The following is a 26,598-nucleotide window of genomic DNA, read 5'->3' as shown; positions in this document are numbered from 1 at the left end:
ACGGTAGCGATCCCCGTTCAAAGTAAAGTACAGGTCTTGATCATCACGAAAGAAGTATGGCCCAATGACGCCGCCGGCCCATAAACTGCACCTAACCTTAATTTGATGCAATGATGACTCATGGAGTACGTGTAGATTGCTGCCTGATCAATACCGCATATTTTGTTTATTGACGAAGCCATTCACCCAGAAATGAGCCTCATCGCTGAAGATAATTTTTCGATGAAAATCCGAATCATTTTCAAGTTCTTGCTCAGCCCAATTCACGAACATAACGAGCCCTTCCCGTCATTTTATTGTAAGCGACATTTTCATTAAAAAAGACAACTTAATTTTACGATAAAATTTATTTTGGCGCTTACGATAAACTGATGGGAAGGGCTCGATAAGATGCTCCTGGTGGTCAAGCAGCTTCAGTTTTTGCGTCAATTTAATCTTGTAGGGATGTAGGCCAAGATCTTTTCCCAAAATTTGTCACAACGACGTCACAGAGATGCCCAACACTTAAGAACGACGTGTGAGAGACACATTTGGGCTTTCTGCCTCAGCTGCAGCAATATTTTCTACACTACTGGCTCACTGGCACGGGAACATTTTGTACTGTGCCTGTGGATTCCAATGTTTCCACTAGACGCTCAATAGTTGATCCGCTAGGACGATTATGAAGACCATAAATTGGATTAAAGTAAGGCCACTGATTTTTAAATTTTAATAGCAAACCTTACTGCAGAGAAATGATTGCTGTCAATTTTGCTCTACTTTTGTAGTGTCCCTGTTAAAAAACCCTGTGTTAGTAACTTTGTATTCAAGGTTTATCTACGCTGGAAAAATTCAATAGCATAACAGGAAGACAAAAATGACTCCTATATTTTTGAAAGCTAAAAACTTATTGAATATAGAGCTTTCAAAACAATGAATGTCCCAAAGTCTACTCGGATATAAAACACTTGATATTTCATGTTATAATTATTTAATTTTTAATTATTAATGTTTATAGTTTTGCTACCTATAGCGAACTTTCATTTTTTTTATAGTAAAAACTTACTCAATAAATTCTACATAATAATTACCTAGTTTAAGTAAGAACAAAATACAAAAATATTAAAGCATCACGGATTAACAAATTTTCAATAAAGAATTTTTTTTTTTTTAATTTTTAAGTTCAATGAAAAAAATTAGTCTAAATTTAACAAAATTAATCAAAATTTAACAGAAATAAAACATCCCAGTTGCACTTTTATATAAAAATACACTCATAATAAAAACTTAAACTAAAAATTTTTAAAAGATTTTTTCTTGCAGATTACACAAAATTTGTTAAGGATACGAAAAAATAAAACTTAAACTAATTCAGCTGTTAACAACAGTGATATGTTATCTTTTAACTATTTTTAGTACATAAGTGATTTTATTTTAAAAATAAGTTTTAATATAATTACATTGTAAATAAATTAAATTAATAAACATAATAAATACAAAAAGTAAAAAGAGTAAGAGAGAGACAGAGAGATTGAAGATTGAGAGACTGGAATTGTCTTTTTTTATTGGCACACTATCTAAGTCTTTAAAATCTTTTGTTCATTCATAGTTTTGCAATTTATAACTTAAATCAATCATAATTAAGTGTTATTTTATTGAGTATTTGAATATTAAGTTGAGTATTAGTTAATCAATACATAGTATAGTAGTAGTTTGCTTTTTACAAGAATATGGAGGTAAATACTTAAAAATAATTTAACAACATTGAATGTTTCTTTTTTTGTTTTGTGATTTTGTTTTAATTTTCTTTGTTTTAACAAGTTTTAAGTTTTGATTTTAATTTTAAATTTAATTAATTAAAATTTTGTAAAAACTAATTTAAATTTATTCAATATAATGTAGTTTAATTTTTTGTTCTATTTACATTATTACTTTTTACAGTTATGATGATGCTAGGTTATAGTTCTACTGTCAATTAAAAGAGAGCAGCACAATCACTAGGGAGTTCATTTAATCACATTATCTTTTTTGACAGTTGTTCTCTTATTATGTGACATTTATTGGATTAACCAACATGTCTCCCTTTTGACAGTGAAACATTAACTTTAACCTCAAATCGAATGTCATATAGTACATAGTTGGAACTCATTTATGTATTAAGTGTAATGGGGGATGAGTTCAGTCAAACAATCAATATCATTAGCTATTATGCTTATGTCACATTTCCCCGGCATTAAAATGAAGTTAAGCTTGCCGTCTAGCTGTCTGCTTGCACTCTTGGTCGAACACCGTCTACGACGGGGTTGTGTACCAACTTGTTGAGGGGGCACCTTTATGGTATAAATGAAACCCGGAATGTGGAGAAAAGTATTGGGGTTGCTCCAGATTACCGTAAGCCGATGCAGGGTCTATTGTGTTTGCCGCATGATGGTGCATGGCAGCAGCAGCGGCTGAGTATGGTTGAGGTTTTAAAGGCAATGGAGGAGCTGAGCCGGAGTCCGTACTGGTTGGAGTGTTGTACTGGCCACCACGAAGGGGGTCGGCATATTCGTAACCACCATTCGATGTGTGTGAAGAGTTCTTGCCACCCAGATTATTAGTTTCTCGTGGTGAAACAGAGCTTGGTGGAGTCATGGCATTATGGTAATCTATGGAACTGTGGTAACCGCCGTATGTTGACACGAGATTCGTGAAGGCGTCGGTTGTTTTTTGCGGCGTATGTCCGTGCAGCAGATACTGGTTGTCATACGACGATTCACTGCCAGGTGGCGTTGGGAGAGGTCCGCCTTGATTGTCACTGTAGAATACCCCAGTGGGTGTTTGACGGGCTGTTGCTCGTATAACGCTTTCTCTATTGGCATACAACTGACGAAGTAGAGCAGTGGCAGGCATTGGTGGCGGTTGTTGATAGTGCGGCGTTCCAATCCACTGAATCGTACTGCTCTTTTCTTGCTGCTGTTGTTGCTGCTGCTGTTGTTGTTGTTTCAACAGAGCATCGGCACTAAAATCAGTTGTTGGCGGGCCTCCACCAGGCGAGGGTAAGTGTTTTGACATGGCATTTTCGAGATCCTTAACGGAAGTTTCTGCATGCTCCTCAATAACAGATGGATGGCGGCTACGTGGAGTCTCTCGTTGATCAGGCGATGATATTGCAACTTCGTTATTATTAGACACGATTTCTTCTTCAACTTTGATTTTTCGCTTTTGGCCTCTTTTTGTTGGAGCCGCTACAGTGTTTGGTGTTAGTGCTGCCGCAATTGATTCTTCTCCCATCGATGTTCCTGCACCGGTCGCTGAAGAATCTTTTGCCATTGATATTGATGAGTTGTTTAGATTTGTTGTGCTATTACGTGCTCTAGTCCGATGATGACTATCGTTATCAGTCTTCGGTGAAGATGTTTTTGATTCGGAAGCTGATCCAGGATGACCTTCGGTGGAGGGATCACCACCGGGTGAACCAGCTCCTTTGTCTGTTCCGGATTCTTCGTCTTTGACAGAATCTGCACTCGGTTCTAGTTGACAAGTATCCAAAATAAGATGTTCATTTTCTCGACAACTTAAATTAAATAAAAATACAATAGGAGGAGTTTAGTAAGTTTTTAAGGAAAGTTTGAATGTTTAGACAAAGTTTATTTATAGTGATTTGCGATAAAGTGGACTTGAATGTTATGCTACAGTTTAAATATGTTTCTATATAAACTTACCTTATTACGTAATTCACACAAATTATGTTTTGTTCGTCAGCATTTTTCGTGCTACAAACAACTGTTGCACAAGTTTGTAGCCAAGTATAACCACCAGTTTTATTCATCATTCGATAGTAGGGCGAGAGAACTTGTCCTTTTTCTATTACTGCAAATTTTTTTAAAGAAAAAAAAATATGTTAATTCAAAATAATTAATAATAATAGTTCCAATTTAAACTTTTAAAGTCGAATACTTACAATCCATATGGCTCTTTCGCATTTTATTAGAATCTTCACCATGAATTAAATTATATAAATTCTTTCCAACTAATTCTTCCGGGCTGTAATCTAGCAGATCTGATACTCTGTAAAAAAAGATAAAAAATGGAATAAGACTTTAAAAACTTACAACAATTAATATTTACAAATACATATTATGTAAATCTAAGGCAAGTAGAGGTTAAAACTCGGTTATTAAAATCAATATGGTCAACTTATAAGTTTTTGACGGTTAAGGTTTTGATATTTTTTGATAAATCTTAAATTTGGGATATACACAGAAGAAGCTAATTTAAATTCTATGTCTTGTTTCTAAGACTTGTCTTCTATATAAAAGTCAGTTTTGAGACTTTTATTTTTGACATTTGACTAAAAAGGCTTTAAGAACGCATCTAATTTGCTCTACAAAAATGGTGACAGTTTTGCGGTCCCTCGCAGCATTGCAAAATAAACTTCCAGACCCGCTGTGTCTGAGGTGTTTTCTTTGGTACCACGTGAAAAATAAGGTCTATGCTAATGCTCCAAAATCGATTTAAAATGTTAAACATAAAATTGGTGAAGTTATGGAACTTAAATGTTTAAATCGGTAATGAAAAATTTCATGAAGAGAAATGTCAAAATAAAACCACTTCTTCCAAAACTCCAGACTAATTTTAAAGGAGAAGGGAAATGAAACCTCGAGGATCTCTTAAATGTTATTTATTCTTTGTTAAAGTTAAACTTGACATAATTATTTTCTTTGCCACGCCCACTAATCCTCAACAAGTTTTTGTAGCTTCGACCTAATTAAACTTTGTTCTTCCTTGATGTAACTTTTTTCTTACCTTGGTTCACAATGTGCTATTCGGAAGTCAAAATTGATTCTTGTCACAAACATATCACACTCCAATCGGATTTCATGCACAGATGGCGGTGGTAATGCTATCGCCAAAGCAACCATACCCAACAAAGGTGGTTGCGACTTTCTAGCATGTGTAAATGTATATTGCGGTCGAAGTTTACATAACAACAAAACCACCTGAAAGTAAACAAAAGAAAAAAAAATATTGAAAAATTATTCAAATAAACAAATAAATAACACAATGTTTTATAAATGTGAATGATTTTTATTGCAAGCAATTATATATTTATATTCTTATAGCTAATTTTATAAATTATAAAATTCAAACATGTATTCGATACTGATCAATAAATCAGTTTGGTATTTTTTTCTTATATATTTATTTAATAAAAACTTAAAAATAAAACAAAATGTCATAAACTTAAGAACAATGTTTATTATTTTTAATTTATTTCTTGTGGAAAATAAAAATAAATTACACTCGGGCTTTTTCAAATTTTTATAAAGCTTTTATATTTGTTATAGAAAAAAATCAAATATTTAAATCTGAACATACAAACAAAAATAAATTAGATTTTACTTTAACTTGTTGTTGGCTATTTTGGAGACTGATTTTATTGATACGTACCGAATAATTGGAAGCCGATGTTTTACCAAATTTACCACCGTTGGCGCAACTCTTATCGGAAACATCACCTCCCTGTAGATAATATAGGGTACAACATAATGTATACGACACTTAATTAGTGATGAAAGCTTAAACTTTTATTCGTTTAAATTTTGTTTTGTTTTTCTTTTTTCGCAAGAAAATAATAATAATAATAATAATACAACACACTTTTTAAATTATTATAAAAGTTGAAAACGGACTTTAATTAAGAAGAGAACAAAAATTAAACTTAGAGGGCTTAAATTGTATTCACAAATAAAGCTGTATAAAAGATTTAATGTCAAATTTTGTAAAAAAAAGTACAAATTAAAGTCCGCTTCGTCTTTCTTACAAGAACATGCAATAAAACCCTAACTTAAACAGTCTTACTCTAAATTTGTATTTTTTGTGCATACATTGTTTATATTTAAATATTTTAATCACAGTTATTTTGTCATTCCACTATTTTTAAAATTATAAATATCTTATTACTCACCCTGTAACCAGAAGATTTGAAATGACAGCCACGTTTTGTTAGCGTCGATTTCATTCGAACACAAAATGATCGTTCGAAACCTTTATACATCGTCGTTGAATTAATACACATTTGGGCGGAAACTGTAGAAAATAAATACAAAAATATTTATTACGAAGTTCAAAGTTTAAAGTTTGAAAAAAAAACTTACCATCAGGATTATTTGTGCCATGATTGCCACCTCCTTCATCAGATGCACCTGATGAAGGTGACGCCAGACCAGCGCCATTACTACCGCTGCTTCCACTGGTAAGACTAAGACCAAGCTGTTCAGCTATTTCAGCATGATCAGCTTGATGAATATAATCGAATATACTGCTTCCGGTCATTTCAACTTGCGAAAGACCTAAATATATTGATACTGTTTCTGATATGTACAAGAATCTTCCATCTGCTGCAACAGCAAGTGCAAAGCCATCTAGTGACTGTTTTGGATATAAATAGATTTGATGTGTTTTATTAATATATTTGAAAATTAGAAATAATTATTATTAATAACTAACCTGAAGAATATGAGTGCCTTGGTGTTGTTCGAAGAGTTCAACAGCGGGACTTCTTCGAATGGCTGCGCCTGAAAAACGGCAAGAAAACACTTTTGAATTTAAGAATCATACAAAAATATAGACACATTTAATTTATGTTTAGGTTAATAGGTATATTTTCATTTTGTCTATGTTTTAAATCTTAAGGAATAAAAAAAAAAAATTGGGTAGCGCAACAGTCCGTTGAGAACTAGGGCCTAGTGACTTACAACTCTCAAACATTCCTGTGTGCGAGTAATGTTGTCAGAAACGGACGGGACCTACATTTTATATGCCGAATCCGAACGGCTAATTCTTAAGGAAAGAAATGTAAATATTAACTTGCTAAACTCCTTCTGACCAAGGAATACAAAATTAGGATAGCAATTCAATAACGTTTCTGTTTATATAGAGATTTCTGTCATTCAAAACCATTTTCAATGTGGTCTGATTTATAAAAACAGTGATAAAGTAATTTTTGTGAAATATTTTAGGCCCAGGCTATATCAAGCCAAGTTATTTAGAATACTCTGTTGTATTTGTATTTTTTTAAGTCGTTACTTAATGACTTTCGTGTCTAGTGAAATTAGTTTTCCAATAATTTAATTTACTCATATTCAAGTCAAGACATTCTCCAAGTACAGGTGTTGTTCTATTGAGACTAAGAAACATTCGAAGCTATTGATTTTATTTCCAATATTTGTAATGAAATTGAAAAGCATTAAGTTTTCTGTTTAATATCTTTAACGTCGGTTGTCGCCGTTGGCCTTGATACTCAAACCGCCTGTGGCTTATATTGTATTTATTTATTTATTTAGGTTCAATTTATTTATCACTTCCATAAAACACACTTGAATCCGCTAATATTCAATGAATTCTATGCCCAATACCACCATTCATCCCCTCTCGAATCCACTTTGAGTTATGTTTTTAATGTTAATTCAATCGCCCTTAGGATATTTTTACACTGCCCATAGATGGAATTATGGACATTCGAACTCGATCCCGCAAAGAATTCAACAGCCTCCCTTCGGCCCATCGATACCTTCAGGGAAAACGAATAATAAAATAAAAATATAACTCACGAGAATAATAACAATATTTTTTCAGCTGAACCGAAGCTGTTATGTTCTTTTGGTATGATGCGGTCGTGGTGGGCTGATGTGGTCAATGGTCATCCCTTAATTCAATTACCCACTTTTACGATTATTATGACTGACTTCAATCATATATGAGTGCGCCTTATAACCTTTCTATATATATAAAAGTCCCGGGTGTTGGTGTAATCATATTGTGGAAAGGACTTCTAGCTTGAAATGGTTATTGGACCGGGACTCCCATATGGGTTGCAATAATTTTTGTCTTAAGATTTGGGCGGGAGTGTCGGAAGTAAGCCTACTTCATTTTTTATGTATGATTTATTTGTCAGCACTCTGAATTTATTTAATAAAAAGGTAGGCATACATAAATAGCTTTGATTTTTAAGAAGGAACACTTATTAGAATTTTTGAATGTGTCAAAAAAAGTACCTGATAAAAATAAATAGAAATGGGCTAATAATACACCACTGTATAAAACGTCTTCGAAAACTTTTATTAAAAAAGTTCTTTGTTCAAAATGAGCTTTCTGGCGTGATCAAGAACAAGAAAGAGAATCTTTCTGATTTGTAAAAAGAATTAGAATTGGAACATTTTCATATAAATTAAGAGGAAAAGAAATATAATAATAAGTCAATACTCAGTTTTTATACATCAAAGTTTCTTTAAAAATAATATTATCAATACAATTTAAATCAGTTGAGAAAAGCCAGTCTTTAACTTTTTTAAGAAAAAGATTTTAAATTTTTAAAAGTTGGTAAGTTATTAAATGACTTTGGTGCTGTGACAGTATAAAAGTTAGAGAAATGAATTTTATGAGCAGTGGGAATATTGACAAGATGCATATTATTTATGGGTGGTTATATAGCTGCTAGTTCCTACTGGGAATTTTACCACTTTGCTTGACAAATTCGTTCATTATTTTAAAAATGTAAAGATGTCTTAAAGGTAGAATTCCCAAATCCTTGAATAAGGGCCAACTTTCAGTTAATCAATTTTTGTTGCAAATGATTTTATTTAGATGTTTTCGAGCAATCAACAAGGGTTTCAAAGTAGTAGCATATGAACCACTCCAGCTACATAGATAAACCATATTGTATTTTAGAGTGCGCAAGCCCGTAATAAATTGAAGTTAAAACTCTTTTTGAGCAGAATGGTCTTAACACATACATTTGTCTAGCAATGAACTAATGAGTACCAAATAATTTTTTATATTGAAAATATGATCTTTCCAGTTAAGATTAAAGTTAATTGTAACTCCTAGATATTTAAAACTGTACACTGAATCAATTTGTAAACAAGAATCAGAACAAGAACAACTATGGAAAGGAAAGGTGAATTGTCTACAATTCGACCCATGAAATATGATATTGTAATTGCAAAGCTGATGAATAGAAGTTTTGAATGACATTATTTTATTTTTTTTTCACTAAGGATTAATTTATGAACCGAGAACCAAGTTTTTGGAATTTTGAAATCTTCTTCAATTTGAATGTTATACAATTATGTTCTGAGTTTGACTGGTATGTAAACGATAATATATCATCCGCAAAAGCCGTAGCAAGGCCATTCAACTGCAACTTAAGGAGAGAGTTAATATAAACCAGAAAAAACCAAGGGACCGAGTACGGAGCCCTGTGGTACACCACTGTGGTATATATCGAGCTTTACTCATTACACCATTAACTACTGTTTTTTGAACTTTTTTTTTAAATATGACTTCAGCCATTGAAAAATAACTTCTCTAAATCCTGCGTTATATAATTTACTAAGCAGTAAATCATGATAAACCATGTCAAAGGTTTTGATCATATCAAAAGAGCCATAGTCGGTTTATTATGATTCATCTTCGGTTGACTTTCCAGACCGAAATCCAAATTGATTTTCGCTAAAAAAAAAAACATTTTTTATCTAAGAAAGAAGACATTTTTTTGCGATGGTTCTTCAAAGTTTTGGTTGGGTTTCGTTGCATTTCAGAAACTAGAGAATGGGTTATCATATAAAGACACAAGTTATAGCATTATTGCTCGGCAATTCATGCAGCGCTTTATTTTTGTTAATACTGAATTTGTTAGCTGTAACACTGTTATATTTTTTAAGTAAACAAAATTGCACTATTAAATGTTACAAATATCAAATTTTGAAGAGAAGTATGGCACATCCAAAAATTAGTTTAAATCTCTTGTAAAGAATTCAAAAAAGTGCTTTAAAAATGAAAGGCAATATAATTATAAACAACACATGTACGAGGTGTGTTCAAAATCGGGAATTTTCGTTTTTTTTTTCAAAAAATATTTATTTATTCGTTTACATCAATGTGGTCCCCCCGGATATAATACACTTATGCCAGCGTTTTTTTTTTCAATCTTCGAAGCACTCTTGATATTCACTTTATGATATGTCCTTGAGCATTCTCAGCGATTCGGCCTTTATTTCTTCAATCGAGGAAAAACACCGTCATTTCATGGGTCTCTTCAACTTTGGAAAGAGGAAAAAGTCACACGGAGCCATATCTAGTGAATATGGAGGTTGGGGCATGTTTTGTTTTTGGCCAACAAATTACGAACAAGCAACGACAAGTGAGCAGGTGCGTTATTGTGGTGCAAAAGCCATAAATTATTTGTCTATAAATCTGACCCTTTTTTTCGGATTGCTTTACCCAAACTTCGCATAACTTCAAGTTAATAGTTCTTATTAACCGAACAACCTTGTGGTAAGATCTCTTGATGCACTATGCCATTATAATCGAAGAAAACAGTAAGCAAAACCTTCACATTTTATCGAACTTGACGTTGCTGATGCAACGATGCAGGTGGACGATTGTGCTTTGGTTTCGATATCATAACCGTACACCCATGTTTCATCACCAGTTATGACCCTTTCAAGCAAACTTGGATAGTCGTTGACGTCATTTAACAGCTCCTGAGCGATGTTCATGCGATTGTTTTTTTGGTCAATAAAAACACGTCGAACCCTAGCAACTACCACAGACAAAGTAAACAGTGAATATAGCTGAAAATTGCATCATACTTTAGGGACATGTGTAGCAACACGATAAAAACAAATTTTGACCTTCGGACTCTCCAGACCCACGAAATTTAATAATTCCGGGTACTTTTTGAACACTCCTCGTACATCCCTCAAACACATGGCTTTCGTGGTTTTATCGATATTTTTACAAACAACGTTTTGTCGAATACGCCAATTGCATTCCACCCCTTTAACTGTGCAGTCGTAATACTTGCACTTCCAGGAAAGCTCATCAGTTTAACCTTGAGCTCAATTTCGTGGTACTGTCAAGTATAGATATTCCTTCTTAAACCGCACATCGAGAATGTGGAACGCGTTGGCCAACTCGTGCACCAATATCTAGACTTCGTTTCCTATTTTTCTAACGCTCACACTGTGCTTAAATGTAAACACATAAAGGGTACTTATAACCCCTTAAGTGTCTGTAAATTATTTAAAAAAAAATCCTTTACAAATAAAGGTATTGTATTTCAAAAATTCTTGCCATTTATTGACACAGTTCAGTCTTATTTAAGTTATTAAAATTGAAGATCCTGTAAAAATTTCGAAAATTAAACATAAAAACGCAGCGTCGTCAGCGTAAAAAATAACTGGTACCGTATATTTAAGAATTTTCGATGTGAGTATTTTATTTTTAACTTCCCATAGGAAGTTTTTGCTGTCGGTCCAATTTGACGAATTTGAAGGTAACTAGAATCTAAATAAAAGATTTATAGAGAGATGTCTGTGTGTGCATGTGTACGAACGTTCGTACATTCGGGAAGCTTTTTTCATCTTCCAAATCTCCAGAGTCAAGAACCCGTAGAGATATCGACTTCAAATAAATTGTGTGTTGCAGATAAGAATACAGAAAGATGCAGAAAAGACTCTACTCTCAAAAAATGTTGGTTAACCCAAAATATCTCACGAACTAATAAAGTTCATGAGATAATAAACTTACATAATTTTGAAGACAAAAAAACTCAAATAATTTTTTTTTTTTAAATCAAAAAAACTGAACGAAAATATGTTTTTTTTTAACAAAAAATGATTTTATCTTTAAAATAAATTTTAAACGCTGAAGAATAACGATCATAAAATTAAAAAATTTGAAAAAACAGATTTTTATTAAAAATAAAAATCTACAAAAAAATGTAGGTATATTACTAAAAGTTGGTAAAAATTGATTTTCGACTTAAAGAACTTTTTAAACATTTAAAATATTGGGTTAAAACTAATTTTATCTTATAGAAAATATTGTTTTCAACATTCAGTATTTTTTTTTTAACTTAACAGTCAGTTTTTCATAAAAAAATTAAAATCTACAAGAAATACATAGTATACGAAATTTTTTTATATTCGTTTCTCAATATCTCGTGAAATAAATGAAGGACCTTAAAATCATTTTATTCTGTGCTTAATTGTGTTGTTAACTCAAGGTATTGTTCTTAGAAAATATTTTAGTAATTTTTTTAGTAAAATTCAACTGGCAATTTTTTTAACAAAATGTTTTTTCGCCATTGAGACATTAATTTTAAATTATTTATCTCACACAAAATATTTTTATGAATGTTTTGTTAAAGTTTAAAGTAAAACAAATGGACGGAAGTTATCAGTGTGAGTCGCATCACATCCTCTTTTTTACCTCTGATATCCGAATGGGACTTTAGTTGATTTAAAAAACTATGGTACTTTTTTGATGACAGTTCTCAATTATGCTTCTAAATACATCGAAGCGTTGTTCACCTTAAACTGTCAGCTGTCAAACTATTGTATTTTACTGCTGTCAATACTTTACTTCATAAATGCCTGTTAAATGAAAACTTGTAAATAATAATTTAGGTTAGATCCTAGTAAAAATGTATTCAAAAGCCTACTATTTACTTTATCTGTAGTTATTTTATTCTATACATTTTTAAATATTATAGGGGTTTATTTATTATACATAAGTTAATGATATAGCTGGACCTACATCTAAATTAACATTTAAAAGTCTTTTAAATGTATCGTAGTTAGGATATTTATGGATGTTACATTGAAGTTGCTTAAGGTTTATTTTGTCAACTAGTGTTTGCCTGCGTTCATCTGATTCCGATCTAGCTATATGCTCGAAGTTAATTTATTAACGACACTGTCAGAAGTTATTGACACATGATGTTAAAATTTTGTTCTGTATATTTCTACATTTTTATATATCACCCAATGTCACATTGTCTCTCAATACGAAAGTGGGTTTCTACCTATACCCATCTATATACGTTTATATTTAAACCACAAACGCATTCCATTCGCATTCGAATCACGTTTTATTGAAATTTCGAAAGCTCTCAACAAAATTTTATTGAAGTCATTTTATTGAAATTTGTGACTCTGTGGTCAGTCGCCATTTTTGAAATTAAAAACAACCACGCAAACGAAAAACTGTCACTTAAACCACCAATACAAGATATATGGCGGCATTAAAAAATAAAAAAAACGATTATTTTTATTATCATTTTATTTGCATTTAGGTAGCCACCCATAATTAATTCTGTGAGCTGTCATTAAATTCTTTTTGGCTCCCTGTATTTTATTTTAAACCGAAAAAACCAATGATGACGATTTTTGAGTTCTTCGAATTTCGTAGTTCAAAAAATATAAAAATATAGAAACTTCGAGTATTAAAGTTTGGTTTTTCTGAAAAGGTGTCTGTCAAAAATGACATCAGAGAGGAGATTGTTGTTTTCTTTTAATTTGACAAATCCAAAAGTACGATTGATATGCAAATGGCCATATCACCATTGGCATTTCCTTTATTGTTGACACACAACATAATGTGTCGTCTTCGGAGTCGTTGTCGCTGTCGTCCATTACACAGGAAAGGTATATATTCGAAACTCGTATATCTATTTACAAAGAGTATGATAGAGGCCATTTTGGGACAGGTTCACTAAGCGTTTTTCATTCTCATCACCTGCCCCCTACCGGCGGTGACGGTGAATGCGTCTTCGTTGAAGTCGTCGTTCGGTGACGATGACGGACTGTGTTCAAAAAGCATGAATAGAGGTTTGCGTTCAATGTTCTTTCCTGCCGCATCATGCCACAATAGCATAAGGGACAATGTGGGTCGGATTGTAGGTACCTACGAACCGAGTTCAAAAGTATACTTCTTATAGTTGCATTCACATTTATAAACTTCTTTTGTATATTTTTCTGGACTCTGGTTGCGTTGAAAATTTAAAATAGAAATATCTTTATTGTTTGTGCATTATTTTGTCTTATGGTGGAGCTCAAAGCACTGCTGCGTCCAAATACGCGACATTTTTACATAAATTTAATTCTATAGGTACCCCAACACTACAATTCCATTTATTTTTATTTATTTTCTTCATTTTATTCTTTTTTTTATTTTTGTTATTCGTTTTCCCTCCTATTTTGTTTTGTAGGTTGGTGAAACATTCAATTGGACACTCACAGAATTTTAAATGAGCACAATTTTACTCGCATTTTGCCTTATTACTTTGTAATACATTCTATCGGCCATTTTGATTTCTATTTTAACAGACACAAAACATAAATATATATAAACAAGTATACCTACTTAAAGAGGTTTTTTTATATTTTTATAAAATTTTATTTTATTTTCTATTTTATTTTTGACAATAGAATGACTAACTTTGAGGTTTAAATAACTCATGATGAAGGCTTTAAGATTGATTTTTGAACAACATTAATATTTTCTGAGACACAATCAAGGGTAATGCTGTGATGGTCATGTGGGACATTGAATTTAAGCGAGGACACATTATCAAGTCGAGAAATGATTGTTTTGTTTTTGTTTTTGAAAATACGCGTTGACGCATATCAGTATGTTAAGCGATTTGCATATTTTTGCCGTTAATTGAACACACTGATGTTTATAAATGCGAGGCCAACCCATTATTGGCAACATAATGAATACAAAAATAAAATAAGGTTTAAATTCGTCAACACATATTTTCAAAGTGAGAATTGAATTGTTTTAAATATTTTTCTTAGCGTAAAATTTTACTGGATTAAGAACATGACATTAATGCATTCTCAGCACCTACAAGATAGCTAAGCCAGGGATTTGTCAATTTTAAACAATTATTTTGAATCTTTCTAAGATCTTTTTTTTAAATCACGACATTACTTCAATATTTGACACTTTGAAATATTTAGCTGTCAAAACAAAAACGGTTTATGAAGTGTTTTAGTGTGAGCGAGCCTTAGATTATCTTAAATCGCCTAAGGGGGAGATATTTGTAACCGCGTGAAGTTTGTGAAGTTTGTGACATTTGTTGAGGGTTCTTTTTAAAAAGGAAGCAATGAATGAATCTTATTTACAATTAATCTGCCGAGATCTTCACGGAGCGAGCACATCCTCAACTTTTCTTGTTCTCCTAATACTTGACGTCAAATCATTTTTTATCAGTATTTTGTTGTTTTTGTAGGTTTTTTGTTAAATAAGAAGTCTTATGAATTTTTCTATTTTAAAATCTATTTTTGTTAACGAGCTTTTTAGTTGAAACCCAATTTGTAACAGTTTTAGTAGCATTTCTTGAAAATTTTTATTTCTTATATAAACAAGTACAGATAGGACTTTTCTAAGAACAATACCTTGAGTTAACAACAAAATTTAGCACAGAATGCAATCATTTTGAAGTCAATACTTTTATTTATTCACATCACATTTTTATGAAAAAAAATTACTGCTGGATTTTTTAAAAATATGATATTTCCCATTTACTGAATGCTGAAAGTATATTTTTTTATAAAATGAAATTAGTTTTTAATCAATTTCTATAATTCTTAGCAAGATATTCAAAAATCAAACAAACTTCTAGTAAGGTTTTTTTCGGGTCTTTAGTTTTTGATAAAAAGTTGTCAAAAACGTTATCTTCGTTGCATAAAATTAAAAAAAAAATAGATTTTAGGGACCCTAAAACGTCGAGAAAATTTTCAATTCGACAAATCCAATCAATTGCAATAATTTCTTTTCTTATGAAAAGGCAAACGCTTTAGGCATAATATTTACCGACTGTCATATACTAACCAATAACTCCGCAACAAATAAATAAATAAATTAGGTGGCGCAACAGTCCATGAAGAAGCAGGGCCTAGTGACTTACAACTCTCAAACATTTTTGTGTGCGAGTAATGTTGTCAGAGATGGAAGGTACTTACAGTTTATATGATGAATCCGAACGGTTAATTTGAGAAAGCACTTTTTCATGATAAGAATTACTCTTGGAGGATTTGTCAATTCCTCGCAAGAAGCAGTACCCGTAAAAAAGTAAGGTGGTACAGGGAGGGATTGAACCCAACACCCCTTGCATGATAGACAAACGCACTAACCATCACGCTACGGGTACTGCTCCACAACAAATATCAATGTAGAATCTTTAATTCTGCAATCATTGCATTCGATCAACTCCAGTAACTTAAATGATCAGGAAGAGTATATTACAATTATGGAAGGTATTGATACAATCCTTGGATTGAAAACGCGAAAGTCAGATGGCTTTGACAACATAAAAAACCTTTTTTTTAAAAACCTTCCAAGCTCAGGTATAAAATTTCTTTTAAATTTGTTCAATTCTTTTATTAAGACAAACTACTTTCCAATAGATTGGAAAAACGCTAAAATTATTCCAATTTTGAAACCTGGAAAGAAACGCAAGCAATTCTGTAATTTATCGTCCTATAAGTTAACTGAGTTCTGTAAGTAAGTGTTTTGAAAAAATAATTAAAAACAAGCTAATGGCTAACATTAACAATATTAATATTCTGCCTCTTGAACAATTTGGGTTTTGACTATTACAGTCCACCAAATTGATCGAATAACTAGAATCATTAAACCAATTTTACGAATGGTAAAAGTACCGGTAAGGTTATACTTGACGTTGAGAAAGCATTTGATTCTGTTTGGCATTACGGGCTCTTACACAAGCTTGTAACGCTCAACTTTCCCTTGTGAATAGTAAAAATTGTGAAGGCTTTCCTGTCACCAAGAAGTTTAGTTGTTTCTGTCAATAAAAATCTTTCTCAAATCTTCGAATGTACTGCAGGTGTGCCTCAAGGATCCGTTCTTGGCCCAATACTCTATTCAGTTTTTACTGCTGATTTTCCTGTTTTGCAAAATTGCAATAAAGCTTTATTTGTAGATGACACCTGTGTATTTTCTTCTGATTCACTTGGTTCCGTTATTGAAACCAATTTGCAATCTTCTTTGAATGCACTTCAACAATATTTTAATGATTGGAAGATTAAGATAAATGCTTTGAAAACTCAGGCTATCTTTTTTGTTCGAAAAAGAAAAGCCTGTTTTTTGCCAAGTACATAACTCCCTCTTAATCAACGGCGGAGAAGCAAACTGGAAATCAAATGTTAAATACCTTGCTGTCCACTTGGACAGTAAACCAACTTTTGGAATTCATATCCAAGAAATCATAAAAAAGTAAACGTAACCATTAAAATACGATATCCTTTTATTAATCGTAAATCAAAGTTAAGTCATGAAAATAAACTAATTATATTCAAAGTTATTTTTCAAGCAATTATTCCATACGAATCACCTGTTTGGGTTGGCTGCGCAAAAAGCCATGTCCGAAGGTTAAAATCTTCTCAAAACAAGTTGTTAAAAATATGATGTTAAACTTTCCCTGGCATTTTGCAACCAACGAATTACGTATGTTAGCTAATGTTGAATATATTTCTGATAGAATTATAAAATTAAAAGAATTTCAAATTTAGCTTCCTAGGTATAATATTCAAAAGAATGATTTTTCTTATCTAACTACACTTTCTTTGCTGTTGTTAATTTATTTATTTGTTATTTATTTATTAACTTTCCATAGGAAGTTATTGTAATGGGTCCGATTTGTCAAATTGAAAATGTTGGCATTTCTCAACGTTTCAAGGTCCCTAGAAATTTTTAGATTTTAGATTTTTAGAAAGATGTCTGTGCGTGTTATGTACGTACGTCCGTACGTTCGCGAAGTTTTTTTGTTGTTCATAGCTCAAGAACCAGTTGAGATATCGACTTCAAATATATTTTGTTATAAAGATAATAAGTCAAAAAGATGCAGAAAGGGCTCTCAAGAAAATTGCGCGGGTGGTTAACCCTAAATATCTCACAAACCAAAAGCGCTAGAGATTTATATTTAATTTTATATAATATATTGTAGCAAGTATATTTTTTGAAAAAAATCATATTATGGGTTTTTTAAAAAATCGAAAAAACTGAAACAAAAAATTTACGAAAAGAAAATTATTTTATTTCCAAACTAATTTTGTACAACGAAAAATGAAGGTTTAAAAATCAGGTACAATTCTGAGAAAAATTGAATTTACAGTTTTTTTATAAAAAAAATAAAAACATAAAAAAACATTATACTTAAAGTTTGTAAAAACTGATTTTTGACTCAAATATCTTTTCAAAACTTTGAGATTTTGGCTTCCAGCTAATTTTATTTTTAAAGAAATATTATTTTCACCATTCGGACAAATTTTTAGAAAAATCAAATTAACAGTTTTTTGACAAAAAATAAAAACCTAAACAAAAAATTGAATAAAAGTTGGTAGAAATTGATTTTCGATTCAAATATCTTTTCAAAAATTCGAGATATTGGGTTTAAACTCCTTTTGTCTTTTTAAAAATATTGTAGTCAACATTCAGTCAAATTTTGAGAAAATCGAATTGACAGTTTTTTTACAAAAAATTAAAAAGTTGGTACAAATTTATTTTCGACAGAAATATCTTTCAAAACTTTGAGATATTGGCTTTACACTACTTATATCTTTTAAAAAATATTGTTTCCAATAGTCAGAAAAATTTTGAGGAAAATCTAATAGACAGTTTGTTTACAAATAATACAAACCTAACAAAAAAAAAACACTAAAAAGTTTAATAACGACTTAAAAAGCTTTTAAAAATTAAATAATTGTCTTTAAACTCTTTTTATACCGCAGAAAATATTGTTTTCGATATTCAGTGGTTTTTTTTTATAAAATTTGGTAAAAATTGATGTTCGGCTCTCAAATGCTACTTAAATTGATAAAATTTTGTTTTCGACTTAAAATCTATAAAACAAAAATAGATTTTCAAACTTAAATATTTCTTTTTATGAAAAATATTGTTGTTAATTTTAAAATTTGTAAGAATAATTTATCTGACAACTTTTTTAACCCAACCCTACAAACTTTTAAGCAAGACAAATCGACAGACGGGATGGGAAGTTCTCAGTGTGGGTCGCATCCCAGCCTCTTTTTTGTAAACTTATTCATTTATTTTTTAATATACTTATTAGTTTTGTATTTGTTTTATTCAATTCTTTTTATAAACATTTATTTACTTACTTATTTATTTTGTATTTATTATTTTTGAATTTATGTGTTATTTATTTATTTATTCATTCATTTATTTATTTATTATTATGTATGTTAACATTTCTAAATGCTATTGATTTGTGCTCATTGACACTTTATTTGTTATTTATCTTTAATTTGTATACTGATACAGTTTTGTTAAAGTTATTATTGAAATTTCGTACTCTTAGCTTTTGACTGCACTCCAACCATTCCCTCTGTTTTATATTTATTAATGTATGTATTTATTTATACACTTTTGTTATGCTCTTTGATGAAGGTTTTTAAGTAGCTTTTCCTTCAATCAATACTTTATCCTTGAATGTTTTGTTAAAAACTCATTTAATTTCGGCCGTAGTAAGGTAAATAATATACCAATCTCTGTAAATTGTGCAATATATATTTAAGATAAAGATATAATGTAATACTTTTAGCTACAATAAAAATCAAAATCAAATCAATAACTTGTTATGGAAAGTTAAAAATAGTTTGTATGTGTTTAAGTAAGAAATACTCACTTTTTAAAACTTTACTATTTGTTGAATTATCCCTCGTCCATGGCGGATCGCCGTGACTTGAAAAATCTCTTAACTTAAGATAACTTATTGTCAGTCTTATTATTGATGCCTTATCCAACTGGCTTGTGATGGCGGCAGGTAATGGAAGCATTTTGGCTAATTCATAAAATTCATAATTTTCTTTGCCACGTCTAGATCTAGCAGCGTCTCGTGACTTTTCTTTTCGTAATTCTAAAATTCTGTAAACAAAAAAAAATACAAATATACGATTAGATATTTATTTCTTTTTTTTTTTAAAGATAAAGAGAATACGAGTAATATCGATAGGTACATAAAAGAATTTAGTATGTTTAAAGAGTGTTGAGGACCAACCATCTTCTTAAATGACAAGGACAACTTTATATCAAAAGTTGAGTTGACTTCAACTAAAACTGAAACTTTCAATTCAATCTTCCCCCTTTCTGTTTTTGGGAAATTGCTGTTGAGTGATGAAAATATTTGCAAAGATGACGATATACAGATACAGAATCCCCGGAGATTATTTTATGGTTTCTGAGGAAATGGAATGCCATCTCCGATGCTGAGTGGACACAAAGTGTCCCATTTATGTATAGACAAAGGACATAATGTGATATTTTAGTTTTGTAGAGAATACGAGTATTTTTGAAATGGATAACTTCAGTCAGTCCCCAGTTCATGTTAAAAGGAAATGTAGGTAGGTAAGTCTCCTGAAAGTGTCAAGGATGTGTGTCTTAGATGGACGACAAAAAATGAGAAGATACATTACTGACACGAGTTTCGCCACCCAATCCATCAGTTTAAGCAATGAGAACTCCTTAGTTGATATGTTTATGTCTATGTTAACTTAAGTACATAAATAAGCATATATTTTAAGTTTCACTTTATATGTTTTTGTGGAGAGCCATGAACGTGTCCTATTTGAAATTCTGACTGCCTTCGAATTATATGCTGTCAAAATTTAGTTGAAATCTTCGAAGTTCTTAGAAGATTCAAAGGTCATGTATTGTTTGATGCCTTAAAATTTCTTTTATAAATGACAAAGCTAATAAACTGAAGCCTTAGTGTTTTAAATATTGATTTTTCTATGAGTTTGTATTTTTGTTGTATTGTATTTTTAAAACTCTGAATTGAATTCAAAATAAAAGATTTCGCAACTTCTTTGAAATTCGTTTCCTGTAAATAATATATAAAGGGTGATTTTTTAGCTATTATCTTTTTGAAAAAACTGGTGCACATTTCGTGTTTTGTTTCACTGTCAAACATCTTCATTTTGGTCAATAATTTAACCATGAATCGTCTTACAAACAAGGCTTGCAAATCATTGAGTTTAATTATCAAAATGCGTGCTCTGTTAAGAAAGTTCATCCATTGTATGGTCAGTTTAGTCGTACCACTGAAGCGGATCTTAGGGCTATTGTGACTTAATTTCGCACCAAATTTACGTTCTTGGACATTAAACCACTAACACGCTTACGTAGAGTGCGAACTAAAGAAAGTAACGCAGCTGTATCGGCCAGTGTTAATGATGACCATCAATTATCGATTCGTTGCCGTTGGCAGCAATGGGCCTCTGTTACTCAACAACATGGAAAATTTTGCTGAAGGATTGAAGCGTGATGCCTTTCAAAACACAGCTAGTGGAAGTATTGAAGCCGAATGACCTGCTGCAACGTAAAATTTTTGCTGAATGGGCTCTTTTAAAGCTGGCTTAAAATCCACTTTTTTAACGAAAAATTGTGTTGAGTCACGAAGCTCATTTTTGGCTCAATAGGTACGTAAATAAGCAGAATTATTGTCGATTTTGGAAAGAATATCAGCAAGAAGCATTGCAAGAGCTACCAACGCGCCCAGAAAAAGTCACAATTTGGTGCAATTTATGGGCAGGTGGCATCATAGGACCGTACTTCTTCAAAGATGATGCGAATCGTAATGTAACTGTGAATGGTGGGTGTTACCGTGAGATGATATCTATGTTTTATTTTGCACAAAATGCAAGAACTTGACTTGCATGCCATGTGGTTCAACAAGACGGTGCCACATGCCTAACAACAAGCGCAACAATGGACTTATTGAGAGCCGAGTTCGGCGAACATTTTATTTCACGTTCAGGACCGGTCAATTGGCCGTCTAGATCGTGCGATTTAACACCCTTTGACTATTTTTTGTGGGGCTATATTAAAGCTCATGTCTATACAGACAAGCAATTGACGCATTTAATGACGACATTGAAGCATTTATTCGTGATATACCGGCCGAAACGTTGGAAAGAGTATGCCAAAATTGGACTAAGCGGATGGACCGTTTGAGGCGCAGTCAAGGTCAACATTTGCATTAAATAATCTTCAAACATTAAATTATATGGACCGTACTATCGATTCATGCATTTTTTTTTTTTTTGAAAAATCAATTGTGATCACATCTTTGGGATATAAGACGGTCAGAAGTCAGAAAACTGTTCTTGCGATAAAAATGTCTTATCACAACACCATTTTCTATTAACTTAATCCTAAAAGTAATAAGTCTTTATACAAAACACGTTTGTGGAATAACTTTTTAGAAATAACGACATGACGTTTTGGTCAACAACAACACCTTTTACTTTTACAAGCAGCTCAAAGTTTTCTTCCCTATTCACTATTGTCAGTCAAGAAGGTTGTTTACTATAACGACCTAAAAGCGTTTAAGTTTTCAGAATTGTTTCTGCAAATTTCGCAGAACATTTTTGAAGTGCATTTAAAATGCGTCCTTTAAACTTTTATCGTTCCGTTTTAAGTAATGGTGTAGTTTTTAGTTGTCGATAGGCAAATGATTACAACTTCAAAAGTGACAGATACAAAAATACCGTGACTAATAAGAAAGAAGAAGATTGTTATACAAAATTTACATTTAGGTTGTATTGCTTATGATTTGTTGACAATTATTAATTTTATGTTATATGAATATTCCGTTTACTTGAGATTTGTGTATACTTTTACTTTTCTGCTTCATCTGGATGTAATAAAAGAGCATTTCCACACATTTTTCAAGCCAATGTACGATCTTGCGGCAAGTAAAAAGTAACATAATAATAACAGTTATCACTTAGATATTTCCAACGAAAATAGTTTTCAAAACTTGACGAGATATTAGAGTGTTTCTCCAGTTATTTCGCTAATTATACAACATAAAAAACACAGAAAACCACCAAATAAGTCTATTTTATAAGATTTTGTATTTCCTTAATATTATTAAAAATACTTTAACAACGAATTCAAAAGATAAGAAAACAATCTAAAAGAAAATTCACAGCCTAAACAATCGATGACCTCGGTTTTTCTCCATTTTTTCAAAATTCTCATAGTGTAAACACAAAATTATGTCACAAAACAAAATGGATTAGTTGTTGCACTTCAGTGACTTTGTTTTGTGGTAAAATCTTTAACAATATTTAATGTCTTTTATATCAACATTCGATTTACTCGTATCTAAGATTCAAGCGCCAAGATCAAAAGATCATTTCTACTGATATAAAGCTGATTCACGCTACCGCAACCACACAAGAAAAGTATTGTTCAAGACGTCTTAATCCCTGCAAATTCTATAAGGATTAAATATTTTATGTGTGATGAAATGGTATTGTTGTTGATGCGATTGCCAAAAATTAAAACATAGATGTCCTATTTTTTTTTTTGAAGGATAAAAGGTGGATTATGTATGAAAATGTACATCATGCCATTTACTTTTTTCTTCTAGAAGTTCTGTTCGTTTAAAGACTGACATCCACTGATGAAATTAACGAAGAATTCACATTTTCTCATTTTATTTTACTCTGTCATATGGGGAAAGCCAATATTCACCCCATCTCATCATCAACATCATCGTGTAAACGACGAATAAACGAAGAAGAACCCTGCCAAATTAGCTTGTAAACACGTAATTATGGGGTTGCCTAACACAATTATCTAAGGGTGGTAATTACGAGCGATTAGCTTGTATGTTCTACAACACGATTTTGATGTCAAAAAAGAAGACATGGAAATACTTTGTAGTTTTGATTGAGTGTCATTTGTGTGGATGAACAGAGTTTAGAGGGAGAGAAGGGAGACCAGAACGCAACTGTCATTCGTCACCTGTCAATTTAAGAAAATAGAATTGCCTTTTTTCTAGTATTATTCGTATTTATATAAGAAAAAAATAACAAAAAACACATTTACCTACCATCATATACTTCAAAGTGTTCTAAGTGAATTCTTCAGTTGGGATGGAAAACGAAGAGAGAAGAACTCCGATAAGATAAATTGAACGAAACAAATGAAGCATGAAATGCATCAATGTTTTGAAAATATAACGAACCAAAAGACTATACAGAAAAATACCTTCGTTTTATTTTATTTCTTTGAATCATACGCATTAGCATCATTGCCATATCGTCACTCATGATGACAAGAAAATGATTAAACGAATTTTTTCCTATCCAATACCTTGACTTTCATCTGAGTTTATTGGAAGTTGGAAAAAAACTGCAGACATCATTTGTCAAAGTGCGACAAAACGTTATTGCAAAATTAAATGGTGTTGCTCTAGTTTGAAGGGAAAAATTGATTGCTGATTGATTGCTACCGAATTTGTTTGCATGTTTTCATGTTTTTCATGCTCAAGTTGAACTAATTTGTATCTAAAGCAGAAGCAGGCAGAAGTTTTTGGGGAAAAAAGGTTGTAATAAATTAAATTAAACTTTTATTGTGCTGTTCAAAAATGAGAGACTGAAATACCTAAGGTATGGATCACGTTCTCTTTTTGGCTGCGATAAGAGATCTTATGATCTAAAATTAAAACCCAGATTTTCGGCGGAAACTGTCCTCTTTGGCCCGTGGCAAACGTAAGGCCTATTATAATTATTATAAAAATTCCCCACAAACAGTGTAATAAAATAAAAGTTAAAAAGCAACAAAACCAACAAATATGTATATGAACGGTACGCATGCTTAGCTCATTGCGAGCATTTCCATATGCCAGGGACAGCTGATTTAATCTGCTTTTGACAGTTTCAAACCAAGCCGCTTGCCTCTGTCAGAAGTGACAGCCAACGGCAGCGGAGGAGAGACCAGAATATCCACTGGATATTTCTACTGCCATGGACCATTCGGCGGAATACAGTGGATGGCCATCTTGATAGAGTGTTGAATGTTGAACAGTTTATTGCGCTTGATTCAAAGAGTAATGCCGCGAGATGAAGACGCTCACGCCGACGATGACGATTACGACAACGACGACTACGACAAAGACGAAGACGAAGAAGACTATATGCGACGGACGATGAATGAAGTGACGTTTTGTTTTATATTTTCGTCTTTAAACCTTTGTTTGGGAATTATCATATTTCTTAAGATATTCTTAAATAAAAAAGATAGATATGTTTGCAGCAGCAGCAGACGTTTTCTCATGTAAGCAGTGACAGATAAGTCGGCTAATTTGTTACCAGGAGTATCTTTTCAACAACTTTTATGTGAGCTATATGGATAGTGATAGTATGATAGAGTTATACATTCAAGACCACAACAATAAAAGAAGACTTTACCATCAGTACCTTTCAAATAAATACCTTGCCATATAGAATTGCTAAGCACATCGCAGGTATATTTCATCATCTCGATGATGAACGTATGTGGACAGGTATTATCGGTTTTTGTTTTGTCTGACTTATATTTTTGACGGAAATAAATTACTGACAATTACTTATATGCCATGATGACATATTTAATGTTATTCTTCATTTGACAGAGTGTTGTTATGAAGTATGAGAATATTTTCGTCTGGATTTCGAACGGGATGCTTATAGAGATTTTCATTGTTTAGAAAGAATGATGTTTGTACATACCTAAGCGATGGGTACGAGTAACTATAAGAAGGATGCAATTTGTTTAAAGGAATTTATGTAAGGAAAGGATGATATTTGTCTGATTTGACGAACTTATGTAAACTGATGTTACGTTGAGTCATATTAAGCCTAACTTTTTATCATTAAAATGGATGGACTATTGCTGTACTGCGGAGGATACAAGAAAATATGAATTTGTATATATCTCAAACTCTGGAAGACTACAGAAGCAATGGTATTACAAAAAGTAGGTTGAGCAACAGTCCGTTGATAATTAGAGCTTAACAACCCTCTCAACTTCCTGTGAGCGAGTAATGTTGTTAGGGCGACGGTGGAGACCTACAGTTTCAAGCCGAATTCGAAAGGCTTATTTGAGAAAGAAATTTTCATGACAAGAATTAGTCTTGGATTTTCTTATTCCTCACAAGAGGAAGTACCCATAGAAAAAATTTAGGATGGCACAGGCAGGGATTGAACGCAAGACACGACACGACACGACACGAGTCTCCTTGTTATTCAAATAATTTTTGTAACCTAAACTTGATTGAGTAATAACTGTGAACTCATATCACAAAAACACCGCTATGGTGAAGCTTTAAAAAATATTTTATTTTTTCAAATCCTGAAAATAAAAGTTTGGCCCATCGGGGCAATCGAAAGAAAATAGTTTTCAATGCTTAAATAACACAGACCGACAACTTTTTAAGTGTGTTTTAGTGGCCTTATTTAAAATCTGACTTCAGGTTTTTGAAATATCACTATTAAAAATTCGAAAACACTTATAAAAGGCTTATTGATGCTATCTTAATTTATAAAGTATAGTCTTTAAAAGTTCGTGATGATATTCCCAATTTTTAAACCTTTTCTTTTAGATTAAATAAAAATCTTTGAAATAATTTTATTATTTCATATAATATTCGACAAAAACTTCAAAAGTTGTTTGATTTCACCTGTCTTACAAAAATCTGAAAGAAACGCTAATCCATTTATGCTAATATGGTTTTCAAAGCAAAAAGGCAAAATGGTTTGAAGGTAAGTATGTGTTGTTCAAGTTAAATTTGGAGTTTGGATTCGAAATCAGCACTAAAACTTAACTTAAAGTATATATATGGCCAAAATAATAAGAACAGTAACAACGTTTGAATGAAACAACAAAAGGCAAAGCCTTCATTTCAGAGAAGTAAGCAAAGTAAGTTTCATAATATATTTTGTATTGATTAAAACCAAGAACAATGGG

The 26,598-nt window shown here is 31.8% G+C and overlaps 1 protein-coding gene across 2 annotated transcripts in view; it reads right to left on the bottom strand.

Moving 5' to 3' along the window:
• Positions 1 to 1,019: 1,019 nt before the first annotated feature.
• Positions 1,020 to 26,598, bottom strand: part of LOC129946790 (protein trachealess) — a 32,787-nt gene continuing 7,208 nt past the window's right edge. The window contains exons 2-10 of one of the 2 annotated variants that reach the window (XM_056057121.1): positions 19,484 to 19,722; positions 6,472 to 6,539; positions 6,120 to 6,393; positions 5,930 to 6,051; positions 5,413 to 5,484; positions 4,768 to 4,961; positions 3,923 to 4,029; positions 3,684 to 3,831; positions 1,020 to 3,535 (exon numbers count right to left, since the gene is read on the bottom strand). In XM_056057121.1, the coding sequence (XP_055913096.1) occupies positions 2,272 to 3,535; positions 3,684 to 3,831; positions 3,923 to 4,029; positions 4,768 to 4,961; positions 5,413 to 5,484; positions 5,930 to 6,051; positions 6,120 to 6,393; positions 6,472 to 6,539; positions 19,484 to 19,722 (2,488 nt within the window). In that variant the 3' untranslated portion in view covers positions 1,020 to 2,271. The remainder of the gene's footprint in view (positions 3,536 to 3,683; positions 3,832 to 3,922; positions 4,030 to 4,767; positions 4,962 to 5,412; positions 5,485 to 5,929; positions 6,052 to 6,119; positions 6,394 to 6,471; positions 6,540 to 19,483; positions 19,723 to 26,598) is intronic. The other variant, XM_056057122.1, reaches the window with a different exon arrangement.

The sequence above is a fragment of the Eupeodes corollae genome, chromosome 2 (assembly GCF_945859685.1).
Source record: "Eupeodes corollae chromosome 2, idEupCoro1.1, whole genome shotgun sequence".
Taxonomy (NCBI): Eukaryota; Metazoa; Arthropoda; class Insecta; order Diptera; family Syrphidae; genus Eupeodes; species Eupeodes corollae.
This window is presented reverse-complemented; position numbering and strand designations above follow the sequence as displayed.